The sequence below is a fragment of the Perognathus longimembris genome, chromosome 17, assembly GCF_023159225.1.
Source record: "Perognathus longimembris pacificus isolate PPM17 chromosome 17, ASM2315922v1, whole genome shotgun sequence".
Lineage (NCBI taxonomy): Eukaryota > Metazoa > Chordata > Mammalia > Rodentia > Heteromyidae > Perognathus > Perognathus longimembris.
Genome location: NC_063177.1, coordinates 804,823 through 819,013, shown reverse-complemented (window position 1 = coordinate 819,013; position 14,191 = coordinate 804,823). Strand labels below are relative to the sequence as shown.

Here is a 14,191-nt window from a genome sequence, read left to right as displayed (position 1 = left end):
TAGAATTTTTCTACATCCTCTAATTTTTTTTTGGCCAGCCTTGGAGCTTGCCTCAGGGCCTGAGCACTACCCCTGGCTTCTTTTTGCTCAAGGTTAATACTCTGCCACTTGAGCCATAGTGCCACTTCTGGCCGTTTTCTATATATGTGGTGCTGGGGTATCAAACCCAGGGCTTCATGTATACGAGGCAAGCACTCTTGCCACTAGGCCATATTCCCAGCCCATACATCCTCTAATTTTTCGGAGGCCAAAGTGGTTATGCTCCTTCCTCACACCTTCCTTGTCCTGTGCTTACATGGACACATTAATACACAAACTCCTTGCCTCAATCTCCCCATGGTTTCTAGTGTGAGGAGGGTGGAGTGAAGGTGGGCAAGGTGACCATCTGGCATTGCCTCTCCCCCTGTGCATTCCTGTCTGGGTAAACACCAGTCTATGGGTGTTGACCTTCCACCAGGAATATGACCTGCACAGGCCAAGTAGGAAACAGCTGAAAGAGGCACACAAGGGATCTTGATTCCCCCCTCCCAGGTGGCTTTGCTAGAAGAGAGAAGAAAGCAAAAGAGGGAAGATTTGCTGGAACAGGTGGATGGCACCATTGGCTGAGGTGGGACAAGCTTGCTTTCCCAATGGGTTCCCAACCTTCTTGCCCATGTCTTTCCAGCTGGAGGGCAGCTTAGAGCAGGAGAAAAAACTGCGGGCCGATCTGGAAAGAGTGAAGAGGAAGCTGGAAGGAGACTTGAAAATCTCCCAGGAATCCATCATGGACCTAGAAAATGACAAGCAGCAAGTGGAAGAGAAATTAAAGAAGTGGGCGTTTCATTTTCTACCTCTCCATTTGAGCCTGGAAGCCATCTTGTTTACCCCTCAAAGGCTGATAGTTTATGTCCTTTGATTTTTGTTGGTTAATTTCTTTGCAGGAAGGAGTTTGAAATCAGTCAATTGCAAACCAAAATTGATGATGAACAAGTTCACAGTTTGCAGTTGCAGAAAAAGATTAAAGAATTACAGGCAAGTGTCAGACCTTTCTACTGAGAGACATCTGTTTGCAAGTACATTGCTTGTCCCCCCCCCCCCCGCCCCCTTGTCATGTTTACATGTTTCTTTGTTTGGAGACAAAGTCTCCTTTCATAGTCCAGGTGGGCTTCAAACTCTTGATCTTCCTGCCTCATCCTCTTCCTTTGTTTCTTGAACATTTTTATTCCATAGATTGGAGTTATGAGGAATGTCCTGTCCTTTTCTCTATGCTTTTTGCTTTGGGGTTGGTTTTGTTGCTTGCCTTGATTTTTGGTTTGGTTTTGGGAACAGGGTCTCACTGTGTTGCTCAGGCTAGATTTTGAACTACTGGGCACAAGAAAATCTTTCTTCCTCACTCTCCACAGTAGCTGGCACCATAGGTGTGCATCACCATGCCTGTTTTCCCCCTCTATTTTAAATTAATAGTCTAAATTTATTAGTAACACATAAACATATCTCCTTGAAAAGAGACAAAGTATCACCAGTAAGGCTAAATATTATCAATAAAAGTGCCTTGACCACTATCCCTAAGTCTAATACCCTCCAAGTCTTCTGAAAAATAACAACCAATTTCCACTGGTTGTGGGTCCTTCTGGAACTTTTGCTATGTATTTACAAGCACATTTCAGACTCAAAGAAAATATAGGTGATAGGTAGATAGACAGACAGGCAGGCAGACAGATAGATTTGAAATGGTTCTTATTTCTTTGTGTTTTTACCATAAATATTACCATATTCAGCATGTCATTCTACACTTTGCTCCTCTAATGTATCAACACATCTGCAGAGCAATGCATGGGAGTTGTGCATCAGAATGTGACTGCTTCATGGATTTCTAGAGCAAGGAAAGCCTCCATCCAGTTGACTCAGCTATTCCCCCATGATGGACACTTAGATTATTTTCCAGCCTAAGAGTTTTCTCCTTGATTCAATGTTACTGTTAACCTTGTGCTACCTGCTCCCCAATCCCTCATCACCTAGCCCCTCCACAAGTAAGCTGCTCCCTGATCCATGACTTCCTCACCCATTGACCTTTCAGGCTCGCACAGAAGAGTTGGAGGAAGAAATAGAAGCAGAACACACGTTCAGAGCCAAGACTGAGAAGCAGCGCTCTGACCTCTCCAGGGAACTGGAGGAGATCAGCGAGAGGCTGGAAGAAGCCAGTGGAGCCACTTCTGCCCAGATCGAAATGAACAAGAAGCGGGAGGCTGAGTTCCAGAAAATTCGCAGGGACCTGGAGGAAGCCACCCTGCAGCATGAAGCCACAGCTGCTGCTCTTCGGAAGAAGCACGCAGACAGTATGGCAGAGCTGGGGGAACAGATTGACAACCTGCAGAGGGTCAAGCAGAAACTGGAGAAGGAGAAGAGTGAGTTGAAGATGGAGATCGATGACATGGCCAGCAACATTGAGACACTCTCCAAGTCCAAGGTACAGACTCACCCTTTCTGTCCTTGGCCACAGGGAGACCCTGAGCATGTGGAACTTGATGTCCCCACACTCATTGCATGGTCTGCGTGGAGCCCCTCTTCCCTGCTTCTCCTTGCTCCCAAGTCCTCAAATGCATTCAAGTCATCCATCTTCATGGGGAGATGCTGTAGCAAAAGACCTTAGACTGAGTAAATGCTACACAACACACATTATTCCTTACAGTTCTGGATGTTGGAAAATCCAGGACCTAGATTCCTGTAAATTCTGTGCCTGCTAAGGGCCCGATCTGTGCTTGCAAGATGGCAGCTTGATGCTATGTCTTCCCACAGCAGCAGGGGAAGCTGGCACCGATCTTTTATATAGACTCTGATTCTTTACAAAGGTTGAATCCTCAAGACCTAATCGCTTCCCAAAGGCCCTACTTCCCAGCATTTCACTGGGGAGATTGTGTCATCATAAGCATTTTGAGGTGACATATACATTCAGACCCTCACAAATCAAGTTCAGACCATGAAATGCTGCCACTCCAGATTGCATCAGCCTTCCTGAAGCTGGAAGAAAGGCTTCCCATCTATCTGGAACATCTCAGAGCTAACTGTATCCATGGGTGATCTTCTTAGCCTATGATTCATTCTTGCAGCAACTAACCCAGCCTCAGGAAACAAGATTCATCCTTTCCTAAGGTGGTGCCTATCATGACTTCATGTCCTTCAATGAGGCTCCACCTCTTAAAGATCCTACCACTGCTCAGCCCTGCCATGGGGGCTGGACTACACTTCCTTGGGAGGTATATGAACCCTGGAAGTACAAACCACATCCAAACATAGCATTCTCTTGACAACATTGCAGCTCTGTCCCTCTCCCACTCTCTCCCTTTCCCTCTTCTCTTTCTCTCTCTCTCTCTCTCCCTATATTGCAGTGTTGGTTGGGTTAGAAGAAATTCCAACAATTGTCACCCTAGCCAATTCACTTTACAGCATCCCCTACCACCAATACCGCTTTCTGCTATCTTATTTTCTTTTCTTGATTTTTTAAAATATAATTTTATTGTTATTTTAAGGTGTTGTACAGAGAGATTACACTTTCATAACTCAGACAATGAGTACATTCCTTTCTTTTGGACAATGTTATCCCTTCCTTCACTTGCTCCAAGTCTCTCCCTCCCATCTCTTCCCACAAGTTATGTAGGTTATTTTCATAGTGTGTATACTGAATTCCTCTTGATTTTTTTAACACAGTTGAAGGAGACTTTCCTAATGTTTTGTGCTTTAAAAATATGTTATTGGGGGGAGGGAGATGGTGCCAGTTCTGGGGCTTGAACGCAAGGCTTGGTCATTGTCCCTGAGCTTCTTTTGCTCAAGTCTAGTACTCTACCACTTGAACCACAGCTTCACTTCTAGCTTTTTCTGAGTGGTTTATTCGAGATAAGAGTCTTATATACTTTCCAGCCTGGGCTGGCTCTGAACCTCGATTCTCAGACCTCAGTTTCTTAAGTAGCTAGGATTACAAGAATGAGTAATAGGTACTCCGCTCTTGCTCTCGCTCTTTCTCACTGTCTCTCTTCTTCTTCTTCTTCTTCTTCTTCTTCTTCTTCTTCTTCTTCTTCTTCTTCTTAATTAATGCCTCCTTTTTTACTTGCCTTGCTAGAGTTCTTCCATGTGGGTATGTCATCTTCTCAAAGACACCCTGAGCCCCTTGAGGATTCCATTTGATCTGTAGCCATCTCCTTTCTAAGGAAAAGTAGATGCTCATTTTCCTTCCTATTTTATGGGGTGGAAGGAAGAGGGAAGAGGTACAAAATATATACATGGGTTTTGAATAAACCTCACAAGAATACAGGTCAGTCCAAGCAGCTTATCTCTCCATATCACCTGCACCACAGGAGACCATTTGTACTATTGCATGTATTGCTCAACACTGTCACCTGAATTCATCGCTTCAAACATTGCTCACCTGGCAATAGAAGTATTTGTACTCCAACAGGATCCCAGGGTTCCTTTGAGTAGCATCTCCTCAGAGGTTTGTTTACATACATTACATACTTACCAACCAAAAGCCCATGCTCTAAGCTATTCATAATTAAGTAGCAAACACAAATCAAAATGAAACCAATCTTAAATGAGTACAATTTTTTTTTATAATTAAGCAGCTGTACAAAGTGGTTTCAATTCCAGAAGTCAGGAATGCATTGTGATCAATGTTGTTCTCCCCTTTCTTTCCCCATCCCATTCCTATCCTCAAGTTACATTTTTTTTTTCTTGTTGGTTGTGGGGCTTGGACTCAAGGCCTGGTCACTGTCCCTGAGCTCTTTTGCTCTACCACTTTGAGTTACAGCAGCACTTCCAGGTTTTCTTTTCTTTTTTTTTTTTTTTGGTCGGTCCTGGGCCTTGGACTCAGGGCCTGAGCACTGTGCCTGGCTTCTTCCCGCTCAAGGCTAGCACTCTGCCACCTGAGCCACAGCGCCCCTTCTGGCCGTTTTCCATATATTTGGTGCTGGGGAATCAAACCGAAAGAGCTTCATGTGTAGGAGGCACGCACTCTTGCCACTAGGCCATGTTCCCAGTCCCCACTTCCAGGTTTTAAGCAATTAATTGGAGATAAGAATCCCAGAGGCACTTTTCTGCCCAGGCTGGCTTCAAACCATGATACTTAGATCTCAGCCTCCTCAGTACCTAGGTTTACAAGCGTGAGCCACTGGCACCTGGCTAGCTATGATTTTTAAGCCAATCTTCATAGATTATGTATTCTTATTTTACCTAACAAGAAGCGACACTGTCAAACTGTCCAGTTCAATATTGGACACTAAGAACTGATTTTTCCCATTCATGCAGACATTTTCTTTCTTTTCTTTTTACTTTTAAGAGTAATATAGAAAGAATGTGCCGGTCTGTAGAAGATCAATTTAATGAAATCAAGGCCAAGGATGACCAACAGACCCAGATAATCCATGATCTGAACATGCAAAAGGCAAGACTACAAACCCAAAATGGTAAGGATATGGGCCAGGCTCTGAGATCTGGCCAGGCTAATCCAGGGGACCAGCGAGGCTTACAAACCACATCTGTTCGTCAGGGGAACTGAGCCACCAAGTAGAAGAGAAGGAGTCTCTGATTTCACAGCTAACCAAAGGCAAGCAGGCCCTTACCCAACAGCTGGAGGAGCTTAAGAGGCAACTGGAGGAAGAAACCAAGGTAAGGATGCCTCTTTGGGGAAAGGGCAGAGTTAGAGAGAACTTGAGAAGCCAGGTAACGCAATTGGATGCATGGAGAAATCTGGAGCTTCCTATCTAGTCATTGCACAGTGGAAAGAACCTGTTAGTTGTACCTAAAAGCCCTTAGCATTGGATCTCCTTTCTCAGGACTAGGAAACCATCAGGGTGCCTCTCTTCCTGGGTACCTCTGTCCCTACATGATGGTCTGAGAAGCTTTCCTCTTCATCTCTGAGCCTTTCTTTCTCATCAATGTATCAGTTTGACCAGCTCAGTTCAGCCAGCCAGCCCCACAACTTGGAATGTTTTCCTCCTCCTTCTTTATCGATATCAGATGCTTCTATCTAGACGACATGTTAGCCCACTTTAGTAGCACATAGTAGGTACAGCACTAGTACACAGTAGGAGGTCAGGAAATGCCAAAAATGTATATTTAAGCATTGAAATAGGAATTCAGGGGTACTCAAAACTGCATGAATGGAATTCTGAGGTTGCTGTATACTGACTAAGACTTACAGGAAAATCTTCTGAGTGTGTCCCAAGCTTTATCCCTCACTTTTGGAAAAGATCTAGGGTTATTTTCACTGCCCATCTTTCTATTCTACAGTAAGGTGTTTCAATAGAATCAGGGGAAATAGGTGAGAACCAGTGCTTAAACAAATATTGAGGAGGTCTACTCTGTTATGGTGGTACTGAGGCTTGATCTTGAGGCCTTGTGCTTGCTAGGCAGAGGCTCTATCACTTGAGACATACCTCCAGTCCTTGGTTCTTTACTCATTTTTCAGATAGGGTCTTGAATTTTCCTTCTCAAGCTGGCCTTAGCCCACAACCTTCTTACTTATATCTACTGTGTGTCTGGATTACAGGCAGGTACTGCTGTTCCTGGCCTTATATATGTTTGTTTGGTTTTTTTGGGTTTTTTTTTTTTGTGGCCAGTCCTGGGCCTGGAACTCAGGGCCTGAGCACTGTCCCTGGCTTCCTTTTGCTCAAGGCTAGCACACTGCCACTTGAGCCACAGCGCCACTTCTGGCCATTTTCTATATATGTGGTGCTGGGGAATTGAACCCAGGGCTTCATGTATACGAGGCAAGCGCTCTTGCCACTAGGCCATATTCCCAGCCCCTATATGTTTGTTTTTTAAAGGATGAAGATGCACAGATGATTACACTGGGGAAACAGAACTCTTTTCTTTGATGGTGGCATCAGTGGATATTATGTGACCATTATAGTTAGAGCTGAACTTTTACCCTGTCCAGATAGGAATGAGAGATGGGGGAAGAGGGCTCTCATGCTTGGGAACAGGAAGCTGAGCCCTGGAACAGCACAACTCCCATGAGCTCTTTTGCCCTACAACTTTGAGCTACAGCACCACTTCTGGGTTTTAAGTGATTAATTGGAGCCAAGAATCCCAGAGGCACTTTTCTACCCAGGCTGGCTCAAGTATGAGTAGACAGCCCATTTATGACACCAAAATATACTCTACATTTCTCATAGTCACGGTACTTTATAATTCCAGTCCGAGGAGCAAGGCATTTATTGTCTTCTTAATTCCATTTCCATCTTCCTAATTATATGCAAGCAAAGGTCTCCATTTGAACATCAGCTCGTTAGCATTGCTTATTTACCTAACTAAGACATTTACAGAGGAGAGACCACAACCCCAGAGTCACAGTGTGTACCATCCTGACAAGGATAACATTGTTTTATTCCCATTGTGTTTACTTTTATGACTACCTTCTTTTATGGATGGTAGCAAGTGTTCATGGTATTCTACCCACTGCAGTGTCATGAATTAGTTTTGATAAAGGATTTAGATGTATAATTTTAATATGTTTAAATATATTCTAATGAAGGAGAGAACCTAAAAAAAATTAAGTAGGTGATACACTAATGTGGCAACATTTACACATTGTGGGAATGATTCAAGTGTCAATTTAGAAAAAAGACACCTAGCTTGAAAAGGGGTCTTATCATGTTGTGATTTGTCACACCCATAATTATCCAGGCCAAGAACGCCCTGTGCCATGCCCTGCAATCCTCCCGCCATGACTGTGACCTGCTTCGGGAGCAGTATGAGGAGGAGCAAGAAGGCAAAGCCGAGCTGCAGAGGGCGCTGTCCAAGGCCAACAATGAGGTTGCCCAGTGGAGAACCAAATACGAGACAGATGCCATCCAGCGCACTGACGAGCTGGAAGAGGCCAAGTATGATTCCAGGGTTATAACAGGCTAGAGGTAAACTTATGGCAGAAGCTAAGAGACAGGGAAGTCCTGGCCAGGAAGGCCTGGCCAGAATCTCTCTTTTCTCCTTCATAGTTCCTTAAGCATCCAGTGGCATCTTACGCCCTCTTGGGGTCTCCCTGCCCTTCCCCTGTGAAACTGTCTATCCACCTAGCTCTCTTGGGGTCTCCTTGGGGACCCCTGCTTTGTCACCAACTACTTGGGGATTATTTAGGCAGTACAGTCATGTCTCTTAACCATGGATGGGGATATATTTTGAGGCACATCTTTAGGAGATTTTGCCATTTGAGAACATTCTAGAGTATATGTACACATACATCAATCAATCTATGTGGCTTCTTCAAGCAACAGTCACCTGGCATTTTACAGCACCACTGTAATTTTATAGGCCCACCATGGGGTGTGTGGCCAGTGCCATGTTATAGTCTAGCACACGGCTGTATCCTCTCCTTTCAATACACCTTTCCTTTCCAGGCTGTTCCTTTCTATTTCACCCTAACAGTCACTCTCTGAAATAATCTCAGTCTTGCTAAGACTCAAACAACATCTGGTTCACTTAGGAAGAAACTGGCCCAGAGGCTCCAGGAGGCAGAAGAAAACACGGAGACTGCCAACTCCAAGTGTGCTTCCTTGGAGAAAACGAAGCAGAGGCTTCAGAGCGAAGTGGATGACCTGATGCTGGACTTGGAGCGGGCCCACACAGCCTGTGCCACCCTGGACAAGAAGCAGAGAAACTTTGACAAGGTCCTGTCCCCATGGCTTCATGGAGGGGGATCCAAGTGACAGTCCTTCACAGCTGGATTTATGAGAATGCTGCATTTGATGAGATCCTCAGTTGGAGTCCCAATGTCCAGTTTGAAAGACTCTGTCTCTCTTTACTTTTGTGACAGTCCCTTCTCCAAAGGAAATCTTATTAGTCAAAGTTAATTCTAATTAGCTTTGAGCATGTAATACAGGTCAAGTGTTGCTAACCCAAAAAATCCCAAATCTGAATACCAGAGCGCCATGATGTAGCAAGTGGAAAATTCCACGTGACCTTATGCGCGGTGTGGCAGTCAAAACACAGGCATGATAAAACTATCACACAACATTACCTTCAGGCTAGGTACAAAAGATGTATCTGAACCATAAGTGAGTCTATCTCCAAGGATTTTTTTTTTTTTTTTGGCCAGTCCTGGGCCTTGGACTCAGGGCCTGAGCACTGTCCCTGGCTTCTTCTCCCTCAAGGCTAGCACTCTGCCACTTGAGCCACAGCGCCGCTTCTGGCCGTTTTTCTGTATATGTGGTGCTGGGGAATCGAACCTAGGGCCTCGTGTATCCGAGGCAGGCACTCTTGCCACTAGGCTATATCCCCAGCCCCTCCCCACTTGTATCTTAAACAACCCAGCTGAGCACAGTAGAGCCACCATTTCATAGTCAACCTCTTGCTTTGGTCCATAAGAAGGGAAGACCCACATTTTGGCATTGCTGCCACCTCTTGTCTGAGTAGTCTCTTTCAAGTCCCGCCCCCTGTTGTCCATCCCATCCCCCACCCTGGGGCTTTCTCCTCACAGGTCTCCTTGTCACATCTCAGGTCCTTGCAGAGTGGAAGCAAAAGCTGGATGAGAGTCAAGCTGAGCTGGAAGCTGCTCAGAAAGAATCCAGGTCTCTCAGTACTGAGATCTTCAAGATGAGGAACGCCTATGAAGAGGTGGTAGATCAGGTGGAGACGCTGAGGCGGGAGAACAAAAATCTACAAGGTGAGCACTCTCTGCAGCACTGGTGTCCAAAGTTTGTTTCTTCCTCTCCTCCTTCCAGCACTTTCCCCAGTTAGCCACAGCCTCCTCCCTCCCACTGACCTTCAAAACCCTCACCCATCATGCCTTGCATCTACCAGTTTGCCCCAAGGCTCGGATCCTCTTCATCTAAGGCAGGGTGGCAGCTAAGTCTCATTTTCAAGGACCAGAGGCCTGATGGTTTACACAGACCGTTGCTGTTAGAGAACAAGACCTTTCAGAGTTTCTGTCTCTAAACCTGGCTTTGCAACTTGTGTTCGTTGATAAATTCCTTAGGATGTAGAAAATTCAAAGATCAGACCAATCTTTTCTAAAGCCCCCATATATTCTGAATAATGATGATTCTATACATTTTTCCTCTGGTCCTCTCTGAGACCCTTTTTTCTATTTTGTGAGGTCTTAGAGTGATGGTGTTTTCTCCCTATTGCTACTTTCTGTGCATAGTTCAGGCAGAGTGACACAGCTGTTTCTGCTGACACCTCCATGGAACCACTTCCCCACATTCTCTCTTATATAAATGTCATCAGTGAACTGCCAGCCCCTGCATTGCTTGGCAAATACCTCTGCTATAAAACCAGAGCCCATTGACAGAAATCCTAAATCAAACCTGTCCTTTGCAGAAGAGATTTCCGACTTAACAGAGCACATTGCCGAAACTGTCAAGAACCTTCAAGAAGTAGAGAAGACCAAGAAGCAAGTGGAGCAAGAAAAGTCCGATCTCCAGGCTGCCTTAGAAGAAGTGGAGGGAAGTGTCTTTTTATTTATTTATTTATTTATTTATTTATTTATTTTTTGCCAGTCCTAGGGCTTGGACTCAGGGTCTGAGCACTGTCCCTGGCTTCTTGCTCAAGGATAGCACTCTGCCACTTGAGCCACAGTGCCACTTCCAGCCTTTTCTATATATGTGGTGCTGGGGAATCGAACCCAGGGCTTCATGTATACGAGACGAGCGCTTTACCACTAGGCCACGTTCCCAGCCCCTTATTTTGTTGTTGTTTTTAAATGTAAACTTTTTTTTTTTTTGCCAGTCCTGGGGCGTGGACTCAGGGCCTGAGCACCGTACCTGGCTTCTTTTTTCTTTTTTGCTCAAGGCTAGTACTCTGCCGCTTGAGCCACAGTGCCACTTCTGGCCGTTTTCTATATATGTGGTGCTGGGGAATCGAACCCAGGGCTTCATGTATATGAGGCAAACACTCTTGCCACTAGGCCATATTCCCAGCCAAGGGAAGTGTCTTGTCTGGGATTTGATATTTAGAAGTTGAAAAGTGTTGTGCTTGTCCACCTCTGTGGGGGGCCCTTCCTGCCAGGAGGCAGGCACTTCCCATCTTCCAATGGGAGATGCTCACCTAGCCTTGCCCTCGTGTCCACTAGCACACATCCCCTGTTGAGAAAAAAACATCCATCACCAAACATCCTGAAAATGGCTCCCTAGCCCTCAGGGTCGGTGTTAGCACACAGTCATACAGAGCAGAGCACTTTGAGCTATTAGGAATCCTGCACAAGCTGAATAGGCCCAGAATCAGTGCTGAAATGTGTCTCAGAAAGTTTGAACTTGTGAAGAACAACAAGAGAACAGTTATTCTGTCAGAAAATTCCTGGATGACACATCACACCCTCCATAAACTCTGTGTGTGTGTGTGTGTGTGTGTGTGTCTGTCTGTCTGTCTGTCTGTGTGTGTGTGTGCGCGTGCATGCATGCGTGTGCGCGCCAGTACCGGGGCTTAAACTCAGGGCCTGAGCACTGTCTTGTAAGTGTTTTCTGCTCAAGGATGGTGCTCTACCACTTGAACCACACCTCCTTTTCTGCATTTTTGATAGCTAACTGGAGATAAGATTCTCACAGACTTTCATGCGTAGGCTGGTGTCAAACCTGGATCCTCAGATCTCAGCATTCTGAGTAGCTAGGATTACAGATGTGAGCCACCAGCATTCTGGATCCTAAACTTTTTGCCAATTCCCAACTCTGCTGTGTCTCTCTCAATCCAGAAGATAGCGTGTTAGTAACAGACACAACATTTAAGTCTCAGTTTCATCACTGTTAGGGACTTTTGGGAACAGGTCAAGTACTCAAACCTTTGAAGATCATTCTGTCCATCAGCAAAATGGATTACTCTTATGCTATTTGTACCATCATTGGAGTCAAAATATCCACCGCATTCCCAATAGCTCCTTTCCTCTTATCAGGGTTCCTTGGAACATGAAGAGAGCAAGATCCTGCGTGTCCAGCTAGAGCTAAGCCAGGTGAAGTCTGAGCTGGACCGCAAGGTCACTGAGAAGGATGAAGAAATAGAGCAACTGAAAAGAAACAGCCAACGAGCCATGGAGGCCTTGCAGAGCGTACTGGATGCTGAGATCCGCAGCCGAAATGATGCCCTGCGACTGAAGAAGAAGATGGAGGGCGACCTCAACGAGATGGAGATCCATCTGGGCCATTCCAACCGCCAGGTGGCTGAGACCCAGAAACACCTGCGTACCATCCAAGGCCAGCTCAAGGTGAGCCTGGCCCCTGCAGTGGACCCCGGGGCTCCTCAGCTCACCTAGAAGCTCTAACTGCACTTCCCATTCTCTCCTCCTTCCCCCAAAGGATTCCCAGCTGCACCTGGATGATGCCCTAAGGAGCAATGAGGACCTCAAGGAGCAGCTGGCCATCATGGAGCGCAGGAACGGCCTCCTCCAAGAAGAGCTGGAGGAGATGAAGGCAGCCCAGGAGCAGACAGAGCGAACCCGCAGGCTGTCAGAGCAGGAGCTACTGGATGCCAGTGACCGAGTACAGCTGCTACACTCCCAGGTGCCTGCTCTCCTTTGGCTCCCACCTGCCTGGGGCAGAGAGAGCCCTTCTCTCTTGAGGGGGGGCTTCCTCACTTCCAAGGAATACCCCATTCCTCCATCCCTCCCATCAGGTCCCACCCTGGGGGTAGCAGAAACCTAGGTAGATGGCAAGGAGTTTTCTATTCCTGTGTTTTAGCAGTCAAGACCAGCCAAATGCCAGGAAAACTTAGACTCTTGACTGATACCTTTTTTGTTTTCGTTTTTTTTTTTTTTTTTTTTTTTTTTTTTTTGGCCAGTCCTGGGCCTTGGACTCAGGGCCTGAGCACTGTCCCTGGCTTCTTTTTACTCAAGGCTAGCACTCTGCCACTTGAGCCACAGCACCACTTCTGGCTGTTTTCTGTATATGTGGTGCTGGGGAATCGAACCCAGGGCCTCATGTATACGAGGCAAGCACTCTTGCCACTAGGCCATATCCCCAGCTCCCTGTTTTCTTTTATCTTAAGAAGCATATTAAAAAGTCATATATGAAGCTGGGTGCTGGTAGCTTATGCCTACCCAAGAGGCTAAAACAAGAGAATTGTAGTTTGAAGCCAGACCAGGCAGGAAAGCCTGTAAGACTCTTATCTCCAATTAACTATCAAAACAACACAAACAACAACAAAAAAACAGTCTGGAAGTGGCACTGTGGCTCAAGTGGTAGGGTGTTAACCTTGAGCAAAAAATGTCAGAGACATAGTATAGGCTATGAGTTCAAGGCCCAAGAACTATACAGTGAGAGATAGAGAGAGAGAGAGAGAGAGAGAGAGAGAGAGAGAGAGAGAGAGAGAGAGAGAGAGAGAGAGAGAGAGAGAGAGAGAATTAGTTATATATGAACCAAATGTCGGTGGCTCATATCTGTAATCTCAGCTACTCAGGAAGCTGGGTTGTGAGGATCACAGTTCAAAACCATCCTGGGTAGAAAAGTCTGTGAGACTCAGGTTTTTTTGTTTATTTGATGTTTGCCAGTCCTGGAGCTTGAACTCAGGGCCTGAGCTCAGGGCCTGAGCACTGTCCCTGGCTTCTTTTTTGCTCAAGGCTAGCACACTACCCTTTGAGCCACAGCATCACTTTTGACTGTTTCTATATATGTGGTGCTGAGGAATCGAACCCACGGCTTCATGCATATGAGGCAAACACTCTACCACTAGGCCATATTCCCAGCCCATCTGTGAGACTCTTATCTTCCATTAACCACCAAAGAGCTGGAAGTGGAGTTGTTGGTCAAGTAGGTGGTAGAGCAACAGCCTTGAGCAAAAAATCTGAGGGACAGTGTCTAGGCCCTGAGTTCAAACCTCAGTACTGGGACACAAAGTCATATATGTGTGGCAGAATTGGGACAAGAAGGAATTAGTTGCTGTTTAAAGCTCTCAAGGATGCTTCACAGAGGTGTACATGTTGAGAATTTCTTAAGCAAAATACTTACAAGTGGGAAGTAAGGAAGGGAATACTTGGGACCAGAAATATTTCATATTTCAGATTAGTTTTTGGATTTGGGGATGTTCACTTATCTAAAATGAGATATAATAAGGACGATATCCAAATGTAAACATGAAATTCATTTGTTTTGTATAAACTTTAGAGCATAAATTAATGTTATATGATATTTTTGTATGAACTTTTTTTGTTGTTGTTTTGGATTTTGGTTTGTGGATTTTTAAATATGTTTTTATTATCTTTAAGTAGTTACACACAGGAGTTGCCATTCAACAAAGCAGT

At 45.4% G+C, this 14,191-nt stretch overlaps 1 protein-coding gene across 1 annotated transcript in view; it reads left to right on the top strand.

Annotated features, from left to right (window-relative positions):
* Window positions 1-14,191, top strand: part of LOC125365298 (myosin-13) — a 50,040-nt gene that overhangs the window by 26,854 nt on the left and 8,995 nt on the right. Inside the window, exons 23-33 of the mRNA XM_048365289.1 lie at window positions 665-810; window positions 921-1,011; window positions 2,057-2,446; window positions 5,309-5,435; window positions 5,519-5,637; window positions 7,660-7,856; window positions 8,453-8,636; window positions 9,466-9,631; window positions 10,288-10,418; window positions 11,852-12,160; window positions 12,252-12,455. Of these exons, the coding sequence (XP_048221246.1) occupies window positions 665-810; window positions 921-1,011; window positions 2,057-2,446; window positions 5,309-5,435; window positions 5,519-5,637; window positions 7,660-7,856; window positions 8,453-8,636; window positions 9,466-9,631; window positions 10,288-10,418; window positions 11,852-12,160; window positions 12,252-12,455 (2,064 nt within the window). The remainder of the gene's footprint in view (window positions 1-664; window positions 811-920; window positions 1,012-2,056; window positions 2,447-5,308; window positions 5,436-5,518; window positions 5,638-7,659; window positions 7,857-8,452; window positions 8,637-9,465; window positions 9,632-10,287; window positions 10,419-11,851; window positions 12,161-12,251; window positions 12,456-14,191) is intronic.